General features: G+C 42.2%; 1 protein-coding gene across 1 annotated transcript in view; it reads left to right on the top strand.

The window, feature by feature from the left end:
• The window catches only part of LOC137385022 (C-type lectin BjL-like), a 41,614-nt gene extending 29,871 nt beyond the window's left edge, over positions 1-11,743 (top strand). The window contains exons 4-7 of the mRNA XM_068059762.1: positions 2,885-3,021; positions 7,363-7,503; positions 10,709-10,811; positions 11,576-11,743. Of these exons, the coding sequence (XP_067915863.1) occupies positions 2,885-3,021; positions 7,363-7,503; positions 10,709-10,811; positions 11,576-11,649 (455 nt within the window). The 3' untranslated portion in view covers positions 11,650-11,743. The remainder of the gene's footprint in view (positions 1-2,884; positions 3,022-7,362; positions 7,504-10,708; positions 10,812-11,575) is intronic.
• Positions 11,744-26,672: the final 14,929 nt, after the last annotated feature.

The following is a 26,672-nucleotide window of genomic DNA, read 5'->3' as shown; positions in this document are numbered from 1 at the left end:
TTGATAAGGTCCCTTATAAGAGGCTTTTGGATAAAGTTGAAACTCATGGAATTGAAGGCCAATTATTGATCTGTGTTGGGGTCTCAACTATTCCAGGTATGTATTAACAATTTAGATGATGGAATAGAAAGCACATATCCAAATTTGTCGATGACACAAAGATAAGCAGAGTAGACGGAAACGTAACTTTTCAAAGAGATATTCATAGATTAAGTGAATAGGATAAACTGTGGAAAATGTAGGTAAATGCAAGGTCCTTCACTTTGCACCTAAAAAGGATAGAAAAGGTTATGTGCTAAATGGTGAAAAGCTAAAAACCATGGCAGTCCAAAGAGTCTTGAAGTTCCAACTACATAGATGATTAAAATGCCATGAATAAGTACAGAAAATAATGTAAAAGGCAAATGAAACACTGGCCTTTATATCTAGAGTGATAGAATGCGAGGGGTAGACATCACTCTTCAACTATATAATGCACAGATTATACCATACCTGAAGTATTGTGAGTAGTTCTGGGCATCACACCTCCAGAAGGATATATTGGCCTTGGAGGGAGTGCTGTGTAGATTTACCAGAATGATACCTGAACTCCAAGCATTAAGTTATGAGAGATGATTACACAAACAAGGGTTGTATTCTTTGGAATATGGAAGGTGAAGGTTTGAATGAAGATTCTCAGGTATTAAGGGGAATAGATAGGGCAGACAAAGAGAAACTACTTCCACTAGGTTGGGCATCCAGGACTGGGACACAGTCTAAGCATTAAAGACAGACCTTTCCGGAGTAAAATTAGGAAACACTTCTGCATGCAAAGGGTGGTAAAAGTTGGTAATTCTCTTCCACAAACGGCAATTGATGCTGAATCAATTGTTAAATTTAAGACATTTGTTAACCCATGTACCCATCCTGTAATAAAAGCAAAATACTGCAGATGCTGGAAATCTGAAAGAAAAACACAAAGTTCTGATGAAAGCCAAAAGAATTGCAGGTTGGTAGGTAAATTGGCCGTTACAAATTGCCCCTCATATAGGTAGGTGGTAGGGAAGTATAGGAACAGGTGGGGATGTGGTAGGAATATGGGATTAGTGTAAGATTAGTATAAATGGGTGGTTGATGGTCGGCACAGACTCGGTGGGCCGAAGGGCCTGTTTCAGTGCTGTATCTCTAAAACTAAAACTAAACTAAACCTGAAATATTAACTCTGATTCTCTCTCCACAGATGCTGCCTGACCTGCTCAGTATTTTCAGCACTTTTTGTTTTCATTACCCATCCTGTGCATCGTCCTACCTGTGTCCTTCTGCCTGTGCACCCTCCCACATGACCCAACACTGCACCACATCCCTGCCACCCTCCCATGCGCACCTCCAGCCGACATGCCCCAACCTTGCACACCTCTCCTCTGCATGCTCCTTCCTGTATGCACTACCCCCCTCCCTGCCCGAACGCCACTCTACCCAAAGCACCTAACGCCAACCTCTCCCCCATGGGCTGCCTCCCCACCTGCCCCCTGCATCTTCTTCTTGTTTGGCCTCCTTGTCTCGAGAGACAATGGGTAAGTGCCTGCAGGTGGTCAGTGGTTTGTGAAGCAGTGCCAGGAGTGGCTATAAAGGCCAATTCTAGAGTGACAGACTCTTCCACAGTCGTTGCAGATAAAATTGCTTGTCGGGGCTGTTACACAGTTGGCTCTCTCCTTGCGCTTCTGTCCTTTTTTCTGCCAACTGCTAAGTCTCTTTGACTCACCACTCTTTAGCCCCGCCTTTATGGCTGTCCGCCAGCTCTGGCGATCACTGGCAACTGACTCCCATGACTTGTGATCAATATTACAATATTCTCCGGAGGCAGCGAAGATGGAATGAATTGAGACGTCGCTCTAGGTTGACATACGTTGTCCAGGCCTTGCTGCAGTAGAGGACACAGGCTTGATACACTCGGACCTTTGTGTTCCGTGTCAGTGCATAATTTTCCCACATTCTCTTGGCCAGTCTGGACATAGCAGCGGACGCCTTTCCCATGCACTTGTTGATTTCTGCTTCGAGACAGGTTCCTGGTGATAGTTGAGCCTAGGTAGGTGAACTCTTGAACCACTTCCAGAGCGTGGTCGCCGATATTGATGGATGGAGGATTTCTGATGTCCTGTCCCATGATGTTCGTTTCCTTGAGGCTGATGGTGAGGCCAAATTCATTGAAGGCAGCCGTAATCCTGTCAATGAGTTTCTGTAGACGCTCTTCTGTGTGGGATGTTAATGCAGCATCGTCAAAGAGGAGGTCCCTGATGAGGACCTTCCGAACTTTGGTCTTCGCTCTTAGATGGACAAGGTTGAACAAACTACCATCTGATCATGTGTGGAGGAAAATTTCTTTTTCTGAAGACTTGAACGCAAGTGAGAGCAGCAGGGAGAAGATCCCAAACAGTGTAAGTGCGAGAACACAGCCCTGTTTCACATCACTCAGGATAGGAAAGGGGTCTGATGAGGCACCGCTCTGCTGAATTGTGCCTTTCATATTGTCATGGAATAAGGTGATGATACTTAGTCGCTTTGGATATCCGATCTTTGCTAGCAGTCTGAAGAGTCCACGTCTGCTGATGAGTTCAAAGGCTTTGGTGTGATCTATGAAAGCAACGTAGAGGGGCATCTGTTGTTCGCGGCATTTCTCCTATAGCTGGTGAAGGCAGAACAGCATGTCAATGGTGGATCTCTCCCCTGTAAATCCTGCACCTGTGTGCCCTCCCCAGTGTACTGTCTCCCTGCACAGGGCCCACCCTTTGTGTGACCATCAAATTTCCAGGCCCACAAACCAGAAATAAACTGAAGGTTTGGGGATTGCTGTTGTGATTTACAGAACCTGTTTTAACCAAATTCTCTTTAATTGATTCTCTGAAAGGAACCTTGTGGAAGCAGCCAGCTAAGAGACAAGCAAACCCCAAGCAAGGACCCTGTGACGAAGGCTGGGTTAATTTTGCTGCACTATCCTCCTGTTATCAGGTTTTCGATGACAAAGAATCTTGGAAAACTGCTGAGGTAAGTCCCTGAGTCAATGACCACATAATCAGTTATGACTAATGTTTGTTAAGGGATAAATATAGACCAGGACACCAAGGAAAACTCTCCTGCTCTTTGATTAGTGGCCATAGATTCATTTCTGTCTAAGAAGGCAGATGGGGTCTCAGTTTAACATCTCATCCAAAACATAACTGACAGTACAGCACTCCACCAGTACTGCCTCCATGTCAGCATATTCTCCAATCTTAGAGTGGGACATGAGCCCCTGACCAGTGGCCAGAGTGCTATCAGCTACAATTGATAGCATGATGTACATAGTTTTGTGATATAAATACTTTATATTCATCATTCATTTACACCAAATCCTAGTGAGGTATAGGGAGCCCCCAGAGCCTCACCCTCTGGTAGGGATGCCTGTGGATACCCAGTATATCCAGATTGCTTTAACTGAAGTTTTAGGTGAATTGCTCCAGGAGGGCCAGGGAATACTGGTCCCCAAATTAGCTCATTCCCATTCATTCATTGTTTCTGGATGATTTGTGTGCTCAACCCAGGCCTGCAATGTGTCCATAAGTTTCTGGATGTGTATCAATGGAACCATGGGCACCAGTTTCTACTGATCAGATTAACAGGTGAAATATTGCTGAGTCTGGGGAAGCTGCATGTTTATATATATTTTGGCTCTGCCACCTAAATAGTTTCAACAGCGGGAACTCTTTTTTTAAGAGAATGAGAGTTAGAAGTAGTGGATGCCAAGCCCCCAGGACCTGATGGCATGCATCCAAGTGTCTTAAAAGAAGTAGTTACTGAGATTTGGGGTTGAATCTTGTGGTCCCGGGTGAGCATGAAAGATTGCAACTGGCACGCACAGGCCACCAGCTGCCACGCCACTGCAATCTTGAGGCCAGTGGATCATTACCACATGCAGGGAGGCCACCCCCCCACCACTATCACGTGGGGGGCATGCTTGGCAATGGCATGAACAGTCAACTGTTTCTGCGCAGGCGCTGGTGTCATTTTTAAAGGGCTGGCAGACATACAAAGAAACTGCAGAGTTGACCCCTTCCCCCCCAACCACCCCACTACACAACAAATGCAGACATCACCCCTCACCTCCCCACCACCTCCATGCCACTACTGTGACAATACAAATGCAGTGTTCTCCCCTTCCCATATCAGTGGCATCAGCTTTCCCTGGACGGGAAAGTGAAAGTGCGTGAGCGATGCACGTCACGCTGAGGATTCGGAACTGCATGCAAGATTGCTCTGGTTTTCATTTTAACTCGTGCAAACAGGTAATTTAAATATGTAAAGTCAGGTCCAGTCGCAGAGCGACGAAGGGCCCGTCATGGAGCTTCCCCACAGCCGGGAAGATTGGTCCTGGCAATCCTGGCGTCGGGTTCTGTGGTGGGCTACCGACACTCCGAACTTCCAGCCCCACCCCGCCACGGAGCCCAACATGGAGGAGAACAAGATCCCGGCCTTGGTCTTCCAAAAGGCGTTTGATACATTGCCACAAAACAGACTTGTGAACAAAGTTATAAGGGCAATTCTCAAGAGCAATTAGGGATGGGCAATAACTGCTGGCCTGGCTAGCGTCGCCCACATCCCATGAATGAATAAAAAAAAACTCATGGAATAAAAGGGACAGTAGCGACATGAATACGGAATTGGTTGTGTGACAGAAACTAAGAGTAGTGGTTAACAGATGTTTTTCGGGCTAGAGGAAGGTTTGTAGTGGAGTTCCCCAGAGACCCAGCGTTGGGACGCTTGCTTTTCCTGATATATATTAACGATCTAGATCTCGGTATATGGGGCAAAATTTCAAAGTTTGCAGATGACCCAAAACTTGGAAGCATTGTGAACTGTGAGGAGGATAGTGTAGAAGTTTAAAAGGACATAGACAAATTGGTGGAATGGGTGGACAGATGGCAGATGAAGTTCAATGCAGAGAAATGTGAAGTGATACATTTTGGTAGGAAGAGCATGGAGAGACAATATAGAATAAAGGGTACGATTCTAAAGTGGGTGCAGGAGCAGAGGGACCTGGGTGTATACGTCCAAAAATCATTGAAGGTGGCAGGACAGGTTGTGAGAGCGGTTAATAAAGCACACAGTATTCTGGGCTTTATTAATTGGGGCATAGAGTACAAAAGCAAGGAGGTTATGTTGAATTTGTATAAGACACTAGTTCGGCCTCAGCTGGAGTATTGCATTCAGTTCTAGGTGCCGTACCTTAGGAAAGATGTGAAGGCATTGGAGAGAGTGCAGAAAAGATTCATGAGAATAGTTCCTGCGATGTGGAACTTCCATTATGAAGATAGATTGGAGAAGTTAGGACTCTTTTCCTTGAAGAAAAGAAAGCTGAGAGATTTGGTAGAAGTATTCAAACTCATGAGGGGTCTGGATAGAGTAGATAGGGAGAAGATGTTCCCACTCATGAAAAGATCGAGAACGAGAAGGCACAGATTTGAAGTGATTGGTAAAAGAAGCAAAAGCAACATGAGAAAAAACTTTTTCACACAGCAAGTGGTTAAGGTCTGGAATGCACTGCCTGAGTATCATGGAGGCAGTTCAATTGAAGCATTCAAAAGGGAATTAGACGGTTATCTGCAAAGGAAGAATGTGCAGGGTTACGAGAAGGCGGGAAAATGGCACTAAGTGAATTGCTCATTCGGAGAGCCAGTACAGACATAATGGGCCGAATGGCCTCCTTCTGTGCTGTAACAATTCTTTGATTCTGTAATAGTAGATGCACTGATTGCAATTTTTCAAAATTCCTTGGAAAGATCCCATCACATTGGAAAATAGCAAATGTAACTCCTCTAGTCAAGAAAGGAGGGAGACAGAAAGCAGGAAATGACAGGCCTGTTAGCCTAACATGTGTCATAGGGAAAATGCTAGAATCTATCATTAAGGAGGTTATAGGTGGGCACTTAGAAATTCTTAATACAATCAGACAAAGTCAACATTGGTTTTCTGAAAGGAAATGGCGCATGACTATTCGAGTTCTTTGAGGAAGGAAAAAGCAAGTTGGATAAAGGAGAACCTGTAGATGTAGATGTACTTGGATTTTCAAAAGACATTTGGTAATGTGCCACATCAAAGGTTAGTACACAAAAGAGCTCGTGGTGTAGGGGGTAACACAGTAGCATGGATTGAGGATTGGTTAGCTAACATGAAGCAGAGAGTAGGGATAAATGGGACATTTTCAGGGTAGCAAGCTGTAACTAGTGGAGTGCCACAGGGATCAGTGTTGGGGCCTCAACTTTTACAATCTATATTAATGACTTGGATGAAGGGACTGAGCGTATGCTTGCTAAATTTGCTGATGACACAACGATAGGTAGGAGACTAAGATGTGAAGAGGACATAAGGAGTCTGCAAAGGGATGTAGATAGGTTAAGAAAGTGAGCAGAACTTTGGCAGATGGAGTATAATGTGTGAAAATGTGAACTTGCCCTCTTAGGCAGGAAGAATAGAACAGCAGTATATTTAAATGGAGAGAGCTTGCAGAACACTGCAGTCCAGAGGGATCTGGATGTCCTTGTACATGAATCACAAAACAGATACAGCAAGTGATTAGGAAGGCAAATGGAATGTTGTCATTTATTGCAAGGCGAATCAAGTATAAAAGTAGGGAAGTTCTGCTACAGTCATGCAGTGCGTTTGTGAGACCACATCTGGAGTTCTGTGTACAGTTTTGGACTCTTTACTGAAGAAAGGATATAATTGCATGAGAAGCACTTCAGAGGTTCACTCAACTTATTCCTGGGATGAGAGGGTTTCTTATGAGGAAAGTTTGGATAGCTTGCGGCTGTATCCATTGAAGTTTAGAAGAATGAGAGGCGATCTTATTGAAATATATATCCTGAGGGACTTGACAGGGTGGATTCTGAAAGGATGTATTCCCTTATGGGTGAAACTAGAACTAGGGGGCACAGTTTAACAATTACGGGTCTCCCATTTAAGACAGAGACAAGGAGAAATTTTCTGTCAGAAGGTTGTTAGTCTGTGGAATTCTTTTCCTCAGAGAGCAGTCGAGGCAGGGTCAATGAATATTGTTAAGGCGGAGTTAGATAGATTCTTGATTGACAAGCGAGTCAAAAGGTTACAGCAGGTAGACAGGAAAGTACAGTTGAGGCCACAATCAGATCAATCATGATCTCATCAAATGGTGGCCCAGGCTTAAAGGGCCAAATGGTCAACTCCTGCTCCTAATTCATATTTTCATATGTCTGTATGAGAGTTGCCATAATTTCCAACTGCAGGATCACACTATTTACTGATGCACTTGTAGGACGATGAAAGATGCTGAAATACAAATCCTCAACAATGAACTATTTCTTTTATTTAAAGAAATACTGCGAGGATGATGAACATTCGGCCCACCTGGCATCAGTGATGACAGAAGAGCACAACACTTTCCTTGGAAAATTGATTGAGCAAAAAGGCATAACAGATCATTCTGCTTGGATCGGCTTAAGTGACAGATGCAAGGTAAAGTTTCCACATTACATAGAAGTACAGAAACAAGACATTTGGCCCAACAGATCCATGCTAACATTTGTGCTCCACACCAGCATATTTCTGTTCTACTTCATCTAACCCTCTCAGTATAATTATATTTCCCTTTCCCCCCTTATGTGTTTATCTAGTTTCCCCTTAAATGCATCAATTCTATCCACATCAACTGCTCCTTGTGTTGTCAAGTTCCACATTCTAAACACTCTCTGGGGTAAGAGATTTCTCCTGAATCTCCTGTTGTGTTTATTAGTGACTATCTTACATTTCTGGTGCAAGTATTGGTCTCCTGCACAAGTAGAAACAACTTCTAGATGTCTACCTTATTGAACCTTCATAATCTTAATGACTGCTATCAGATCACCCCTCAGTCTTCTATTTTCAAGAGAAAATGGCCCCAGCCAGGTCGATCTTTGCCGTTAAGTTCTGGTATCATCCCCTTGCAAATATTTTTGCCCTTCACCAGTGCCTCAATATCCTTTTTATTATATTGAGTCCAAAACTGTGCACAGTATTCCAAATGTAGTCTCAACAAGTTTAACATAACTTCTCTGTTTTTAATTCTATCCATCAAGAAACAAACCCCAATGCTTTGTTTGCATTTATATGAACTTATTAACCTGTAGCCCTAGATTTTACCATCCCTAGGTCCCTTTGTTCCATTTTGACTCTTATCTTCCAAGGATTTAGGCGGCCATCATTTTCTTCCTACTAAATGGACCACCTCATATTTATCTATATTGAAATTCATTTGCTGATTACGTTCTCCATTTATTTATTATTTTTATTTTATTTAGAGATGCAGCACTGGAACAGGTCCTTTGGCCCACCGAGTCTGTGCTGACCGACAACCACCCATTTATAGTAATCCTACATTAACCCCATATTCCCTACCACATCCCCACCATTCCCCTACCACCTACCTACACTAGGGGCAATTTGCAATGGCCAATTTACCTATCAACTTGTAAGTCTTTGGCTGTGGGAGAAAACCGGAGCACCTGGCGGAAACCCACGCGGTTACAGGGAGAACTTGCAAACTCCGCACAGGCAGTACGCAGAACCGAACCCGGGTCGCTGGAGCTGTGAGGCTGCGGTGCTAACCACTGCGCCACTGTGCCGCCAAGTTTGATGTCTTGTTTTATACTATTGCAGTCCTTCTCATTAACTATACCCCCAATGTAGTATCTTCTGCTAATTTTGAAATTTTATTTGATTCTTGAGACAAAACGATGGTCCCAACCCTGATCCTTTTCGAGCAATTCTTCCCAACTTTTGCCCATCTGAGCAACTACATTTCTTTTTTGTAGCCAGCTTACTATCCATTCTACTTTACAACTGAGTCTACTATGTGGCACCTTATCAAAAGGTGTTGAAAATCTAAATATATTACATCTGCATTACCCTTGCTTATTGTTACTTCAAAAAAACATGAAGTTTGGTCAAGCATGGCCTTCCTTTTTGAAATCAGTGCTGCCTGTTCTATTATTCTCAAGCTTTTTCTATTACATTTTTGAGTAAAGATCTCATTATCTTTCCTATCATTGACATTAAGCTAACTGGTCTATTGTTCCCTGAACTTGTTCTATCTCCATTTTTAAAATGATGAATAACAATAGCTGTCTGCCAGTCTTCTAGCACCATTCCCTTCTCTAATCAATTTTTATATGTAATCGTGCCTCTGCTATCTCTGACCTAGCTTCCGTAAAATGTGTGGATGCAAACCATCTGGACCAGCAATTTTATCCTCAGTTTGATTAGTTTATCAATTATCTTTACCCCCAACCCCACACCCGCTTTCTATCTCAATGCCATTATACCGTCTATAATCTCTCCTTTTACTGTCATGTTGATCTTGTTGTTCTCACTGCTAAAGACGGAGGCAAAGTAATTATTCAATATTCTGACATTTTGCTGTCATTACCTGAGTTTATCTTGTGTGTCCCTTAGTGGCCCTATTCCTGATTCTTCTTTTGTTATTTATTTGTCTGCAGAATTTTTTTTTGTATATTCTTTGCTAATTTAATGTCACAGCTCCTCCTTGCTTTCCTAATTTTTTGACTCCTTTCCTTTGTATTCTGCGTTGCCTTTGTTGTCCATGTACTTCATGTATGTCTTTTTCTTTCGTTGCAATTTTACCCTCATCTCTCTATCCAGTCAGTGTTTCATTATTGGCTAATTGGTTCTCTGCATGTAGCAGAATCTATTTCTCCTGAACTCAACTGATCAACTTTTTAAATCTTTCCCACAATATCTTTTGCCATTTTTTTTTCAAGTTTATCTTCCCTAGTTCCAATCTATGGCTTTGGTCATTGCCATTATTTTAAACCTTAGTTTGTCATGATCCCTATGGTTCAGATGCTCCCCAAATGTATTTCTTTTATCTGCTCTGGTTCACTTCCCATCACTAGGTCCAGCAGTGATTTCTCTCCTGCTGGACTTCTTACATACTGGGTACGAAAGGAGTTCTGTGCAGACTGTAAAAGCCTCTTATTTGCATCTTTAATGACCACATCTTTCCAGTTCAGGCAAGGATAGTTGTAATCTACCATGATTATTTTGTCTTTTACTCATTTCATAGATTTGCTCACATATTTCTTCCTACACTTCCCTTCCATTACTAGGTGGTCTGTAGCATACCCCTATTAACGTGATTAATCCCTTATCCTTTATCTCAATACATACAGAATCTCTTTATAACTACATGTTAATTATGTCCCTTTTGTACTGCTATATTATCTATAATTAGCACAGCTCCCACATGTCGCCTCCTGTCCTTCCTTCCCTACATGTTGTCATGTTTCAGTTATTCTTAATACATCTGATTCCTCGCTATGAATTATTGCCTCCAGTTCCTGTTTTGGTTCCGATGGAAATTCAATTTATTTTTATGAATTGTATCTCCCACTTTATGTTCCCCTTACCCCTTTGCTGTCACCTATTTCTTTTATCCTCTGGATTATGTTATTTCCACCAGATCCTGCTACCCATTTTACAAGTTTAATGTCTTATCCACAGCCCTATTTATCCATTCCACTAGGATTCTGGTCCCATTCCTGCTCAAGTGGTGCCCATCCCAGTGGTACAGCTCCTTGCTTGCCCAGTACAGGGCCACTATCTCATGAAATAGAAAAAATATTCAGTATTATAACAGAAATAAAGATTGATTAATACCTTGCAGGAAGGGACATTCAAGTGGAGAGATGGCTCTTCGTTAAGTTTCAGCAAATGGGCCAGCAATCAACCCGACAATTACCAGGGAAAGGAACACTGTGTGCACATTCGTAAGTGTAACATAGTTTACTGGTAAATTAATTTTAGACACAGATTAACTAATCTTCATTCAGATTTGAACTGGAGGTTATCTCAATAAGCCTGATGATACACAGAGGATGTGAACCAACTCAGTCAGTGCCCACACATTGCAGGATTGTGCAGACTGCTTGTAACACTACAGATAGAGGAACATACATTTTGGGCAGCACTGCAGATAGAGGAATGCATGCTGGGAGTATAGTACAATTCCCAAATTTAAAATGATATAATCAGGACACAGACATTCTACCTCCAGAAAACACAGACTTTACTCTAATTGTATGAAGTCCATGCAATGGGGAAGGAGTAAAAAAGAAATGCTGGAAATACTCAGCAGGTCTGGCAGCATTTGTGGAGAGAGAAGCAGAGTTAACATTTCAGGTCAGTGACCCTTCATCAGAACTAATGGATCAATCAATGGGGAGGGAGACTGTTTAACCCTGGGTGTGAGGCCTTGTTGTCCACCCCACACAGGTAAATCCAGCCCATGGTGAGCTCAGCATCTTCACACAGGAGCTGGCTAAATCCTTTTCAGTGGCGCACACATGGCTTGCAATTGGGATTATAGATTCAAATGCCGCACGCTATTTACAAAATGAACTCAGATCAAGACGGAGGTAAAATTAATGCATGACAGACACTGACTCAAACAAGTTGGTCCAATGCAAATATTTCACAAATAGTAGCCTGATTTACTCAGGAGTAAATGTTTGATTCAATTTTTCTCTTCCAGGCAGTGGTGATTTTTGGAATGATCTACCGTGTGAATGGAAATTGCCTTTTGTTTGTTCCTACAAATACGACTGACGTTAAAATAATGTAGTGATGATCCACAGATCCCTTTCAGAAGCAGAGTCAGTGTCTTAATTTGTTTGTAGCCTGTAATGACTTAGTCTTTCAGCCAATAATAAATGTGATTGCATCTTGAGCGATGTGTTTAATGCTGTGTGAGTCTAGTTTATCACAGCCTTCCTGTCCCACTGCAGCTTCCTTCCCACATCTTCACTCAATACTGCATTAGGGAGAAAGCGACACAGATATCATAAAATTAACTTGCAATATATTGTTCAGCCCCAGCTGGAGTGATATGACCAATTCTAGGGGCCAGACTTCAAGGAGAATATGAAGGCTTTGGAGAAGGTAGGTATTTACTGGAATGGTTCAAGGATGAGGATAGACTGGAGTAACTGAGGTTGTTCTCCTTGGAGCAGGAGGTTAACAGCAGATTAGCAAGAGGTGTTTAACATCATGAAGAATTTAAATAGAGAGAAACTTATTCCAGTGGCTGAAGGATCAATAACCAGAGGACACAGATCTAAGGTGACTGGCAAAAGAACCAGAGGCAACATGAGGAAAAACTTTTCCATGATTTGGAATGCACTGCATGACAGGGTGTTGGAAAGAGATTCAATAGTAACCTTCAAAAGGGAATTCGAGAAATACTTGAAGAAAAAGTTGCAAGGGTATGGGGAAGAGCAGGGACATAGGATGAACTGAATTGCTCTTAGAAAAGCTGGTACAGACATAATTGGTTGAATGACTTCCTTCACTGATATACCATTGTTGGATTCTATATGTCTTTAAATTTTAAAGGGATGAAATCAAATGAAAATAAATGAATTGGTAAATATTATTGAAAGGACTTTCATTGGAAGATGGAACACAGGTAAACCTGCTCTGAGTGTGCAAGATGAATATATACACCCAAAAATAACTAAACTAAACAAAGGTCCCAGAGAGCACAGGGAATTAAAATGGGAAGAAAGTTCAACAAACCACACAGGAATGCATGGAAAATGGAGCTCTGGGAGTACAAGAATTTACTGAAACAGATGAAAAAGATATTGTTGGGAATAAAACATGGGGAATAAACCCTGGCCTTGCCAGTGACGCCCACATCCCGTGAATGAATTAAAGAAAATTTTAAGAATAGCCACATTGCTCCAATGTTAACCACTGGGAATATACACTTGTCACTCTTGTTTTCTATTTATTTACTGAGCTTTGAGTCAGTCCTCCAAGTTCAGTCACCAAACTACAAACTCACGCACACATGTGCAGACGGGCTGGGGAGCATCTCACACACACAGTCTGACCAAGGGAGTAGCTTTCTGTTCTGGCTGTGTATCAGTGGGTCCTGGATCTCCAAGGCAGCAGAAACTGAGGGGTGGGTACAGTCAGGCTGTTATCTGCAGCACACATCAAGAAACAACAAACCTGGAGGTGGCGGAGAGACCTCCCGACCTGGTCAGCTGCATCCGGGTTCAATTCTGGGTACTGCCTGTGTGGAGTTTGCAAGTTCTCCCTGTGTCTGCGTGGGTTTCCTCCGGGTGCTCCGGTTTCCTCCCACAGCCAAAAAAAAGACTTGCAGGTTGATAGGTAAATTGACCATTGTAAAATGCCCCTGGTATAGGTAGGTGGTAGGGGAATATAGGAACAGGTGAGGATGTGGTAGGAATATGCGATTAGTGTAGGATTAGTATAAATGGGTGGTTAATGGTCGGCACAGACTCGGTGGGCCGAAGGGCCTGTTTTAGTGCTGTATATCTAAATCAAAATCAAAAATCAAAATCTTCTCTATTGAACTGCTCTATCCAGTGGTATTACTGATGACAAGACATGTTCTGCAGTAAAGTTAACAGCAGCTTTATTTATTTAGTTCAAGCACTTACCTCTCTCCTGCAACTCCACAGGCACCAGCAGACCTGCAGTGCCTCAGCCCAGAGCGAGGATTATTCATGACACAGAGTGAGAATTATCAGAGACACAGACTCAGGATTATTAATGACACCGATTGAGGATTATCGGAGACACAGAGTGAGGATTATTAGAGGCAAAAAGTGAGGATTATCAGAGACACAGAGTGAGAGTTATTAGTGGCACAGAGTGATGATTATCAGAGACACAGAGTGAGAATTATTCTTGACACAGAGTGAGGATTATCAGAGGCACAGAGTGAGGATTATCAGAGAAACTGAGTGAGGATTTTTAGTGACGCAGAGTGAGTATTATCAAGGGCACAGAGTGAAGATTATCAGAGAAATAGAGTGAGGGTTATTCTTGACACACAGAGAATTTTCAGAGACACAATGCACGGATTATCAGAGACTCAGAGTGAGGATTATCAGCGACACAGAGTGAGGATTATGTGAGACAGAGAATGAGGATTATTAGTGACACTGATTGAGGATGATCAGAAAGACAGAGTGATAATTATGAATGACACAGATGGAGCATCATCAGAGTCACAGATGGAGGATTATTAGAGACACAGATTGAGGATTATCAGAGACTCAGAGTGAGGATTATCAGCGACACAGAGTGAGGATTATGTGAGACAGAGAATGAGGATTATTAGTGACACTGATTGAGGATGATCAGAAAGACAGAGTGATAATTATGAATGACACAGATGGAGCATCATCAGAGTCACAGATGGAGGATTATTAGAGACACAGATTGAGGATTATCAGAGACACAGAGTGAGGATTATCAGAGATATTGAGTGAGGATTATCAGAGAACCAGAGTGAAGATTATCAGCAACTTGGAGTGAGCATTTTTTGAGACACAGAGTGAACATTATCAATGACAGAGTGTGAGAATTATTAGTGACACTGATTGAGGATTATCAGTGATATAGAGGGAGGATTATCAATGACACAGATAGAGGATTATTAGTGATTCAAAGTGAGGAACATTAGCGACACAGAGTGAGGATTAACAGAGACACAGAGTGAGGATTAACAGAGTCACAGGGTGAGGATTAACAGAGACACAGAGTGAGGATTATTCCTGACACAGAGTGAGGATTATCAAGGACACAGAGTGAGGATTATCAGAGACACAGAGTGAGGATTATCAGAGGCGCAGAGTGAGGATTATTACTGACACACAGTGAGGATTATCAAGGACACAGAGTGAGGATTATCAGAGACACAGAGTGAGGATTATCAGAGGCACAGAGTGAGGATTATTACTGACACACAGTGAGGATTATCAAGGACACAGAGTGAGGATTATCAGAGACACAGAGTGAGGATTATCAAGGACACAGAGTGAGGATTATCAGAGACACAGAGTGAGGATTATCAGAGGCACAGAGTGAGGATTATCAGAGAAACTGAGTGAGGATTTTTAGTGACGCACAGTGAGTATTATCAGAGACACAGAGTGAGGTTTAGCAGAGAAACAGAGTGAGGATTATCAAGGACACAGAGTGAGGATTATCAGAGACACAGAGTCAGGATTATTATTGACACGGAGTGAGGATTATCATGGACACAGAGTGAGGATTATTACTGACACAGAGTGAGGATTATCAGAGACACAGAGTCAGGATTATTACTGACAGAGTGAGGATTATCAAGGACACAGAGTGAGGATTATCAGAGACACAGAGTCAGAATTATTATTGACACAGAGTGAGGATTATCAAGGACACAGAGTGAGGATTATCAGAGACACAGAGTGAGGGTTATCAGAGACACAGAGTGAGGATTATCAGAGAACCAGAGTGGGAATTATCAGAGACACAGAGTGAGGATTATTAGTGACACAGAGAGAGAATTTTCAGAGACACAGAGTCCGGATTATTAGAGGCACAGTGTGAGTATTATCAGTGACACAGAGAGAGAATTTTCAGAGACACAGAGTCCGGATTATTAGAGGCACAGTGTGAGGATTATCAGTGACACAGAGAGAGGATTATATTTGACACAGAGTAAGAATTTTCAGAGACTCAGTGAGGATTATCAGAGACACAGAGTGAGGATTATCAGAGACACAGAGTGAGGATTATCCGAAAAACAGAGTGAGGGTTATTCTTGAAACAGAGAGAGAATTATCAGAGACACAGAGTGAGGATTATCAGAGAAATAGAGTGAGGGTTATTCTTGACACATCGAGAGAATTTTCAGAGACACAATGCACGGATTATCAGAGTCACAGAGTGAGGGTTATAAGAGACACAGAGTGAGGATTATGGGAGACACAGAGTGAGGGTTCTCAGAGACACAGAGTGAGGATTATCAGAGACACAGAGTCCGGATTATTAGAGGCACAGTGTGAGGATTATCAGAGAGACAGAGTGAGGATTTTTAGTGAAACTGAGTGAGGATTATCAGAGACATAGAGTGAGGATTATCAGAGAAACTGAGTGAGGATTTTTAGTGACGCAGAGTGAGTATTATCAGAGACACAGAGTGAGGTTTAGCAGAGAAACAGAGTGAGGATTATCAGAGAAATAGAGTGAGGGTTATTCTTGACACATCGAGAGAATTTTCAGAGACACAATGCACGGATTATCAGAGTCACAGAGTGAGGGTTATAAGAGACACAGAGTGAGGATTATGAGAGACACAGAGTGAGGGTTCTCAGAGACACAGAGTGAGGATTATCAGAGACACAGAGTGAGGATTATCAGAAAAACAGTGTGAGGGTTATTCTTGACACAGAGAGAGAATTTTCAGAGACACAGAGTGAGGACTATCAGGCAAACAGAGTGAGGATTATTCATGACACAGAGTGAGAATTAACAGAGACACAGACTCAGGATTATTAATGACACCGACTGAGGATTATCGGAGACACAGAGTGAGGGTTGTCAGAGACACAGAGTGAGTATTATTCTTGACACAGAGTGAGTATTATCAGAGACACAGAGTGAGGATTATCAGAGGCACTGAGTGTGGATTATCAGAGGCACAGAGTGAGGATTATCAGAGAAACTGAGTGAGGATTTTTAGTGACGCAGAGTGAGTATTATCAGAGACACAGAGTGAGGATTATCAGAGGCACTGAGTGAGGATTATCAGAGGCACAGAGTGAGGATTATCAGAGAAACTGAGTGAGGATTTTTAGTGACGCAGAGTGAGTATTATCAGAGACACAGAGTGAGGATTATCAGTGACACAGAGTAAGAATTTTCAGAGACACAGAGTCCGGATTATTAGAGGCACAGTGTGAGGATTATCAGTGAGGCAGAGTGAGGATTTTTCGTGAAACTGAGTGAGGATTATCAGAGACACTGAGTGAGGATTATCAGAGACACAGAGTGAGGATTATCAGAGACACAGAGTGAGGATTATCAGAGAAATAGAGTGAGGGTTATTCTTGACACATCGAGAGAATTTTCAGAGACACAATGCACGGATTATCAGAGTCACAGAGTGAGGGTTATAAGAGACACAGACTGAGGATTATAAGAGACACAGACTGAGGATTATGAGAGACACAGAGTGAGGGTTCTCAGAGACACAGAGTGAGGATTATCAGAGACACAGAGTGAGCATTATCAGAAAAACAGTGTGAGGGTTATTCTTGACACAGAGAGAGAATTTTCAGAGACACAGAGTGAGGACTATCAGGCAAACAGAGTGAGGATTATTCATGACACAGAGTGAGAATTAACAGAGACATAGACTCAGGATTATTAATGACACCGATTGAGGATTATCGGAGACACAGAGTGAGGGCTGTCAGAGACACAGAGTGAGTATTATTCTTGACACAGAGTGAGTATTATCAGAGACATATAGTGAGGATTAACAGACAAACTGAGTGAGGATTTTTAGTGACGCAGAGTGAGTATTATCAGAGACACAGAGTGAGGTTTAGCAGAGAAACAGAGTGAGGATTATCAGAGAAATAGAGTGAGGTTTATTCTTGACACATCGAGAGAATTTTCAGAGACACAATGCACGGATTATCATAGTCACAGAGTGAGGGTTATAAGAGACACAGAGTGAGGATTATGAGAGACACAGAGTGAGGGTTCTCAGAGACACAGAGTGAGGATTATCAGAGACACAGAGTGAGGATTATCAGAGACACAGAGTCCGGATTATTAGAGGCACAGTGTGAGGATTATCAGAGAGACAGAGTGAGGGTTTTTAGTGAAACTGAGTGAGGATTATCAGAGACATAGAGTGAGGATTATCAGAGACACAGAGTGATGATTATCAGAGAAACTGAGTGAGGATTTTTGGTGACGCAGAGTGAGTATTATCAGAGACACAGAGTGAGGATTATCAGAGACACAGAGTGAGGATTATCAGAAAAACAGTGTGAGGATTATCAGAGAAATAGAGTGAGATTTATTCTTGACACATCGAGAGAATTTTCAGAGACACAATGCATGGATTATCAGAGTCACAGAGTGAGGGTTATAAGAGACACAGAGTGAGGATTATGAGAGACACAGAGTGAGGGTTCTCAGAGACACAGAGTGAGGATTATCAGAGACACAGAGTGAGGATTATCAGAGACACAGAGTCCGGATTATTAGAGGCACAGTGTGAGGATTATCAGAGAGACAGAGTGAGGGTTTTTAGTGAAACTGAGTGAGGATTATCAGAGACATAGAGTGAGGATTATCAGAGACACAGAGTGATGATTATCAGAGAAACTGAGTGAGAATTTTTGGTGACGCAGAGTGAGTATTATCAGAGACACAGAGTGAGGATTATCAGAGACACAGAGTGAGGATTATCAGAAAAACAGTGTGAGGATTATCAGAGAAATAGAGTGAGATTTATTCTTGACACATCGAGAGAATTTTCAGAGACACAATGCACGGATTATCAGAGTCACAGAGTGAGGGTTATAAGAGACACAGAGTGAGGATTATGAGAGACACAGAGTGAGGGTTCTCAGAGACACAGAGTGAGGATTATCAGAGACACAGAGTCCGGATTATTAGAGGCACAGTGTGAGGATTATCAGAGAGACAGAGTGAGGGTTTTTAGTGAAACTGAGTGAGGATTATCGGAGAAATAGAGTAAGGATTATCAGAGACACAGAGTGATGATTATCAGAGAAACTGAGTGAGGATTTTTGGTGATGCAGAGTGAGTATTATCAGAGACACAGAGTGAGGATTATCAGAGGCACTGACTAAGGATTATGAGAGACTCAGAGTGAGGATTCTCAGAGACACAGAGTGAGGATTATCAGAGACACAGAGTGAGGATTATCAGAAAAACAGTGTGAGGGTTATTCTTGACACAGACAGAGAATTTTCAGAGACACAGAGTGAGGACTATCAGACGAACAGAGTGAGGATTATTCATGACACAGAGTGAGTATTATCAGAGACACAGAGTGAGGATTATCAGAGGCACTGAGTGAGGATTATCAGAGGCACAGAGTGAGGATTATCAGAGAAACTGAGTGAGGATTTTTAGTGACGCAGAGTGAGTATTATCAGAGACACAGAGTGAGGATTATCAGTGACACAGAGTAAGAATTTTCAGAGACACAGAGTCCGGATTATTAGAGGCACAGTGTGAGGATTATCAGTGAGGCAGAGTGAGGATTTTTCGTGAAACTGAGTGAGGATTATCAGAGACACTGAGTGAGGATTATCAGAGACACAGAGTGAGGATTATCAGAGACACAGAGTGAGGATTATCAGAGAAATAGAGTGAGGGTTATTCTTGACACATCGAGAGAATTTTCAGAGACACAATGCACGGATTATCAGAGTCACAGAGTGAGGGTTATAAGAGACACAGACTGAGGATTATAAGAGACACAGACTGAGGATTATGAGAGACACAGAGTGAGGGTTCTCAGAGACACAGAGTGAGGATTATCAGAGACACAGAGTGAGCATTATCAGAAAAACAGTGTGAGGGTTATTCTTGACACAGAGAGAGAATTTTCAGAGACACAGAGTGAGGACTATCAGGCAAACAGAGTGAGGATTATTCATGACACAGAGTGAGAATTAACAGAGACATAGACTCAGGATTATTAATGACACCGATTGAGGATTATCGGAGACACAGAGTGAGGGTTGTCAGAGACACAGAGTGAGTATTATTCTTGACACAGAGTGAGTATTATCAGAGACACAGAGTGAGGATTATCAGAGGCACTGAGTGAGGATTATCAGAGACATATAGTGAGGATTATCAGAGAAACTGAGTGAGGATTTTTAGTGACGCAGAGTGAGTATTATCAGAGACACAGAGTGAGGTTTAGCAGAGAAACAGAGTGAGGATTATCAGAGAAATAGAGTGAGGTTTATTCTTGACACATCGAGAGAATTTTCAGAGACACAATGCACGGATTATCATAGTCACAGAGTGAGGGTTATAAGAGACACAGAGTGAGGATTATGAGAGACACAGAGTGAGGGTTCTCAGAGACACAGAGTGAGGATTATCAGAGACACAGAGTGAGGATTATCAGAGACACAGAGTCCGGATTATTAGAGGCACAGTGTGAGGATTATCAGAGAGACAGAGTGAGGGTTTTTAGTGAAACTGAGTGAGGATTATCAGAGACATAGAGTGAGGATTATCAGAGACACAGAGTGATGATTATCAGAGAAACTGAGTGAGGATTTTTGGTGACGCAGAGTGAGTATTATCAGAGACACAGAGTGAGGATTATCAGAGACACAGAGTGAGGATTATCAGAAAAACAGTGTGAGGATTATCAGAGAAATAGAGTGAGATTTATTCTTGACACATCGAGAGAATTTTCAGAGACACAATGCACGGATTATCAGAGTCACAGAGTGAGGGTTATAAGAGACACAGAGTGAGGATTATGAGAGACACAGAGTGAGGGTTCTCAGAGACACAGAGTGAGGATTATCAGAGACACAGAGTGAGGATTATCAGAGACACAGAGTCCGGATTATTAGAGGCACAGTGTGAGGATTATCAGAGAGACAGAGTGAGGGTTTTTAGTGAAACTGAGTGAGGATTATCAGAGACATAGAGTGAGGATTATCAGAGACACAGAGTGATGATTATCAGAGAAACTGAGTGAGGATTTTTGGTGACGCAGAGTGAGTATTATCAGAGACACAGAGTGAGGATTATCAGAGACACAGAGTGAGGATTATCAGAAAAACAGTGTGAGGATTATCAGAGAAATAGAGTGAGATTTATTCTTGACACATCGAGAGAATTTTCAGAGACACAATGCACGGATTATCAGAGTCACAGAGTGAGGGTTATAAGAGACACAGAGTGAGGATTATGAGAGACACAGAGTGAGGGTTCTCAGAGACACAGAGTGAGGATTATCAGAGACACAGAGTCCGGATTATTAGAGGCACAGTGTGAGGATTATCAGAGAGACAGAGTGAGGGTTTTTAGTGAAACTGAGTGAGGATTATCGGAGAAATAGAGTAAGGATTATCAGAGACACAGAGTGATGATTATCAGAGAAACTGAGTGAGAATTTTTGGTGACGCAGAGTGAGTATTATCAGAGACACAGAGTGAGGATTATCAGAGGCACTGACTAAGGATTATGAGAGACTCAGAGTGAGGATTCTCAGAGACACAGAGTGAGGATTATCAGAGACACAGAGTGAGGATTATCAGAAAAACAGTGTGAGGGTTATTCTTGACACAGACAGAGAATTTTCAGAGACACAGAGTGAGGACTATCAGACGAACAGAGTGAGGATTATTCATGACACAGAGTGAGTATTATCAGAGACACAGAGTGAGGATTATCAGAGGCACTGAGTGAGGATTATCAGAGGCACAGAGTGAGGATTATCAGAGAAACTGAGTGAGGATTTTTAGTGACGCAGAGTGAGTATTATCAGAGACACAGAGTGAGGTTTAGCAGAGAAACAGAGTGATTATTATCAGAGACACAGAGTGAGGTTTAGCAGAGAAACAGAGTGAGGATTATCAAGGACACAGAGTGAGGGTTATCAGAGACATAGAGTCAGGATTATTATTGACACAGAGTGAGGATTGTCATGGACCCAGAGTGAGGATTATTACTGACACAGAGTGAGGATTATCAAGGACACAGAGTGAGGATTATCAAGGACACAGATTGAGGATTATCAGAGACACAGAGTGAGGGTTATCAGAGACACAGTGTCAGGATTATTATTGACACAGAGTGAGGATTATCATGGACACAGAGTGAGGATTATTACTGACACAGATTGAGGATTATCAGAGACACAGAGTGAGGATTATCAGAGACACAGAGTGAGGGTTATCAGAGACACAGTGTCAGGATTATTATTGACACAGAGTGAGGATTATCATGGACACAGAGTGAGGACTATTACTGACACAGAGTGAGGATTATCAAGGACACAGAGTGAGGATTATCAGAGACACAGAGTCAGGATTATTATTGACACAGAGTGAGGATTATCAAGGACACAGAGTGAGCGTTATCAGAGACACAGAGTCAGGATTATTATTGACACAGAGTGAGGATTATCAAGGACACAGAGTGAGGATTATCAGAGACACAGAGTGAGGGTTATCAGAGACACAGAGTGAGGATTATCAGTGACACAGAGTGAGGATTATTAGTGACACAGAGAGAGAATTTTCAGAGACACAGAGTCCGGATTATTAGAGGCACAGTGTGAGGATTATCAGTGACACAGAGTGAGGATTATCAGAGACACAGAGTGAGGGTTATCAGAGACACAGAGTGAGGGTTATCAGAGACACAGAGTGAGGATTATCAGTGACACAGAGTGAGGATTATTAGTGACACAGAGAGAGAATTTTCAGAGACACAGAGTCCGGATTATTAGAGGCACAGTGTGAGGATTATCAGGGACACAGAGTGAGGATTATCAGAGACACAGAGTGAGGGTTATCAGAGACACAGAGTGAGGATTATCAGAGAACCAGAGTGGGAATTATCAGAGACACAGTGTGAGGATTATTAGTGACACAGAGAGAGAATTTTCAGAGACACAGAGTCCGGATTATTAGAGACACAGAGTGAGGATTATTAGTGACACAGAGTAAGAATTTTCAGAGACACTGAGTCCGGGTAATTGGAGGCACAGTGTGATGATTATCAGTGAGACATGGTGAGGATTTTTAGTGAAACTGAGTGAGGATTATCAGAGACACTGAGTGAGGATTATCAGAGACACAGAGTGAGGATTATCAGAGAAATAGAGTGAGGGTTAATCTTGACACATCAAGAGAATTTTCAGAGACACAATGCATGGATTACCAGAGTCACAGAGTGAGGGTTATAAGAGACACAGAGTGAGGGTTCTCAGAGACACAGAGTGAGGATTATGAGAGACACAGAGTGAGGGTTCTCAGAGACACAGAGTGAGGATTATCCGAAAAACAGAGTGAGGGTTATTCTTGACACAGAGAGAGAATTTTCAGAGGCACAATGCACGGATTATCAGAGTCACAGAGTGAAGGTTATAAGAGACACAGAGTGATGATTATGAGAGACACAGAGTGAGGATTATCAGAAAAACAGCGTGTGGGTTATTCTTGACACAGACAGAGAATTTTCAGAGACACAGAGTGAGGACTATCAGACGAACAGAGTGAGGATTATTCATGACACAGAGTGAGTATTATCAGAGACACAGAGTGAGGATTATCAGAGGCACTGAGTGAGGATTATCAGAGGCACAGAGTGAGGATTATCAGAGAAACTGAGTGAGGATTTTTAGTGACGCAGAGTGAGTATTATCAGAGACACAGAGTGAGGTTTAGCAGAGAAACAGAGTGATTATTATCAGAGACACAGAGTGAGGTTTAGCAGAGAAACAGAGTGAGGATTATCAAGGACACAGAGTGAGGATTATCAGAGACACAGAGTGAGGGTTATCAGAGACATAGAGTCAGGATTATTATTGACACAGAGTGAGGATTGTCATGGACCCAGAGTGAGGATTATTACTGACACAGAGTGAGGATTATCAAGGACACAGAGTGAGGATTATCAAGGACACAGATTGAGGATTATCAGAGACACAGAGTGAGGATTATCAGAGACACAGAGTGAGGTTTATCAGAGACACAGTGTCAGGATTATTATTGACACAGAGTGAGGATTATCAGAGACACAGAGTGAGGATTATCAGAGACACAGAGTGAGGGTTTTCAGAGACACAGTGACAGGATTATTATTGACACAGAGTGAGGATTATCATGGACACAGAGTGAGGACTATTACTGACACAGAGTGAGGATTATCAAGGACACAGAGTGAGCGTTATCAGAGACACAGAGTCAGGATTATTATTGACACAGAGTGAGGATTATCAAGGACACAGAGTGAGGATTATCAGAGACACAGAGTGAGGGTTATCAGAGACACAGAGTGAGGATTATCAGTGACACAGAGTGAGGATTATTAGTGACACAGAGAGAGAATTTTCAGAGACACAGAGTCCGGATTATTAGAGGCACAGTGTGAGGATTATCAGTGACACAGAGTGAGGATTATCAGAGACACAGAGTGAGGGTTATCAGAGACACAGAGTGAGGATTATCAGAGAACCAGAGTGGGAATTATCAGAGACATAGTGTGAGGATTATCAGTGACACAGAGAGAGAATTTTCAGAGACACAGAGTCCGGATTATTAGAGACACAGAGTGAGGATTATTAGTGACACAGAGTAAGAATTTTCAGAGACACTGAGTCCGGGTAATTGGAGGCACAGTGTGAGGATTATCAGTGAGACAGAGTGAGGATTTTTAGTGAAACTGAGTGAGGATTATGAGAGACACTGAGTGAGGATTATCAGAGACACAGAGTGAGGATTATCAGAGAAATAGAGTGAGGGTTAATCTTGACACATCAAGAGAATTTTCAGAGACACAATGCACGGATTACCAGAGTCACAGAGTGAGGGTTATAAGAGACACAGAGTGAGGGTTCTCAGAGACACAGAGTGAGGATTATGAGAGACACAGAGTGAGGGTTCTCAGAGACACAGAGTGAGGATTATCCGAAAAACAGAGTGAGGGTTATTCTTGACACAGAGAGAGAATTTTCAGAGACACAATGCACGGATTATCAGAGTCACAGAGTGAAGGTTATAAGAGACACAGAGTGATGATTATGAGAGACACAGAGTGAGGGTTCTCAGAGACACAGAGTGAGGATTATCAGAAAAACAGTCTGAGGGTTATTCTTGACACAGAGAGAGAATTTTCAGAGACACAGAGTTAGGACTATCAGAGGAACAGAGTCAGGATTATTATTGACACAGAGTGAGGATTATCAAGGACACTGAGTGAGGATTATCAGAGACACAGAGTGAGGGTTATTCTTGACACATCGAGAGAATTTTCAGAGACACAATGCACGGATTATCAGAGTCACAGAGTGAGGGTTATAAGAGACACAGAGTGAGGATTATCAGAGAGACAGAGAGAGGATTATCAGAGGCACAGAGTGAGGATTATCAGAGGCACAGAGTGAGGATTATTCATGACACAGAGTGAGGATTATCGGAGACACAGAGTGAGGTTTGTCAGTGACACAGAGTGAGTATTATTAGACACAAAACGTGAGGTCTATCAGAGACACAGAGTGAGAGTTATTAGTGGCACAGAATGATGATTATCAGAGACACAGAGTGAGAATTATTCTTGACACAGAGTGAGTATTATCAGCGACACAGAGTGAGGATTATCAGAGGCATAGAGTGAGGATTATCAGAGAAACTGAGTGAGGATTTTTAGTGATGCAGATTGAGTATTATCAAAGACACAGAGTGAGGTTGAGCCGAGAAACAGAGTGAGTATTATCAGAGACACAGAGTCAGGATTATCAGTGACACAGAGTGAGGATTATCAGAAGCACAGAGTGAGGATTATCAGAGAAACTGAGTGAGGATTTTTAGTGACGCAGAGTGAGTATTATCAGAGACACAGAGTCAGGATTATTATTGACACAGAGTGAGGATTATGATGGACACGGAGTGAGGATTATTACTGACACAGAGTGAGGATTATCAAGGACACAGTGTGAGGATTATCAGAGACACAGAGTGAGGATTATCAGAGAACCAGAGTGGGAATTATCAGAGACACAGAGTGAGGATTAACAGTGACACAGAGTAAGGATTATTAGTGACACAGAGTAAGAATTTTCAGAGATACAGAGTCCGGATTATTAGAGGCACAGAGTGAGGAATATCAGAGACACAGAGTAAGGATTATCAGAGACACAGAGTGAGGATTATCAGAGAAATAGAGTGAGGGTATTCTTGACACATCGAGAGAATTTTCAGAGACACAATGCACGGATTATCAGAGTCACAGAGTGAGGATTATAAGAGACACATTGTGAGGATTATGAGAGACATAGAGTGAGGATTATCAGAGAGACAGAGTGAGGATTTTTAGTGAAACTGAGTGAGGATTATCAGAGACATAGAGTGAGGATTATCAGAGAAACTGAGTGTGGATTTTTAGTGACGCAGAGTGAGTATTATCAGAGACACAGAGTGAGGATTATCAGAGAAACTGAGTGGGGATTTTTAGTGACGCAGAGTGAGGATTATCAAGGACACAGAGTGAGGATTATCAGAGACACAGAGTGAGGGTTATCAGAGACACAGAGTCAGGATTATTATTGACACAGAGTGAGGATTATCATGGACACAGAGTGAGGATTATTACTGACACAGAGTGAGGGTTATCAGAGACACAGAGTGAGGATTATCAGAGAACCAGAGTGAGAATTATCAGAGACACAGAGTGAGGATTATTAGTGACACAGAGTAAGAATTTTCAGAGACACAGAGTCCGGATTATTAGAGGCACAGAGTGAGGAATATCAGAGACACAGAGTGAGGATTTTTAGTGAAACTGAGTGAGGGTTATTCTTGACACATCGAGAGATTTTTCAGAGACACAATGCACGGATTATCAGAGTCACAGAGTGAGGATTATAAGAGACACAGAGTGAGGATTATCAGAGACACAGAGTGAGGATTATCAGAGACACAGAGTGAGGATTATGAGAGACACAGAGTGAAGGTTATCAGCGACACAGAGTGAGGATTATCAGAGACACAGTGTGAGGGTTATCAGAGGCACAGAGT

This window comes from Heterodontus francisci, chromosome 27 (assembly GCF_036365525.1).
Source record: "Heterodontus francisci isolate sHetFra1 chromosome 27, sHetFra1.hap1, whole genome shotgun sequence".
Classification (NCBI taxonomy): domain Eukaryota; kingdom Metazoa; phylum Chordata; class Chondrichthyes; order Heterodontiformes; family Heterodontidae; genus Heterodontus; species Heterodontus francisci.
This window is presented reverse-complemented; position numbering and strand designations above follow the sequence as displayed.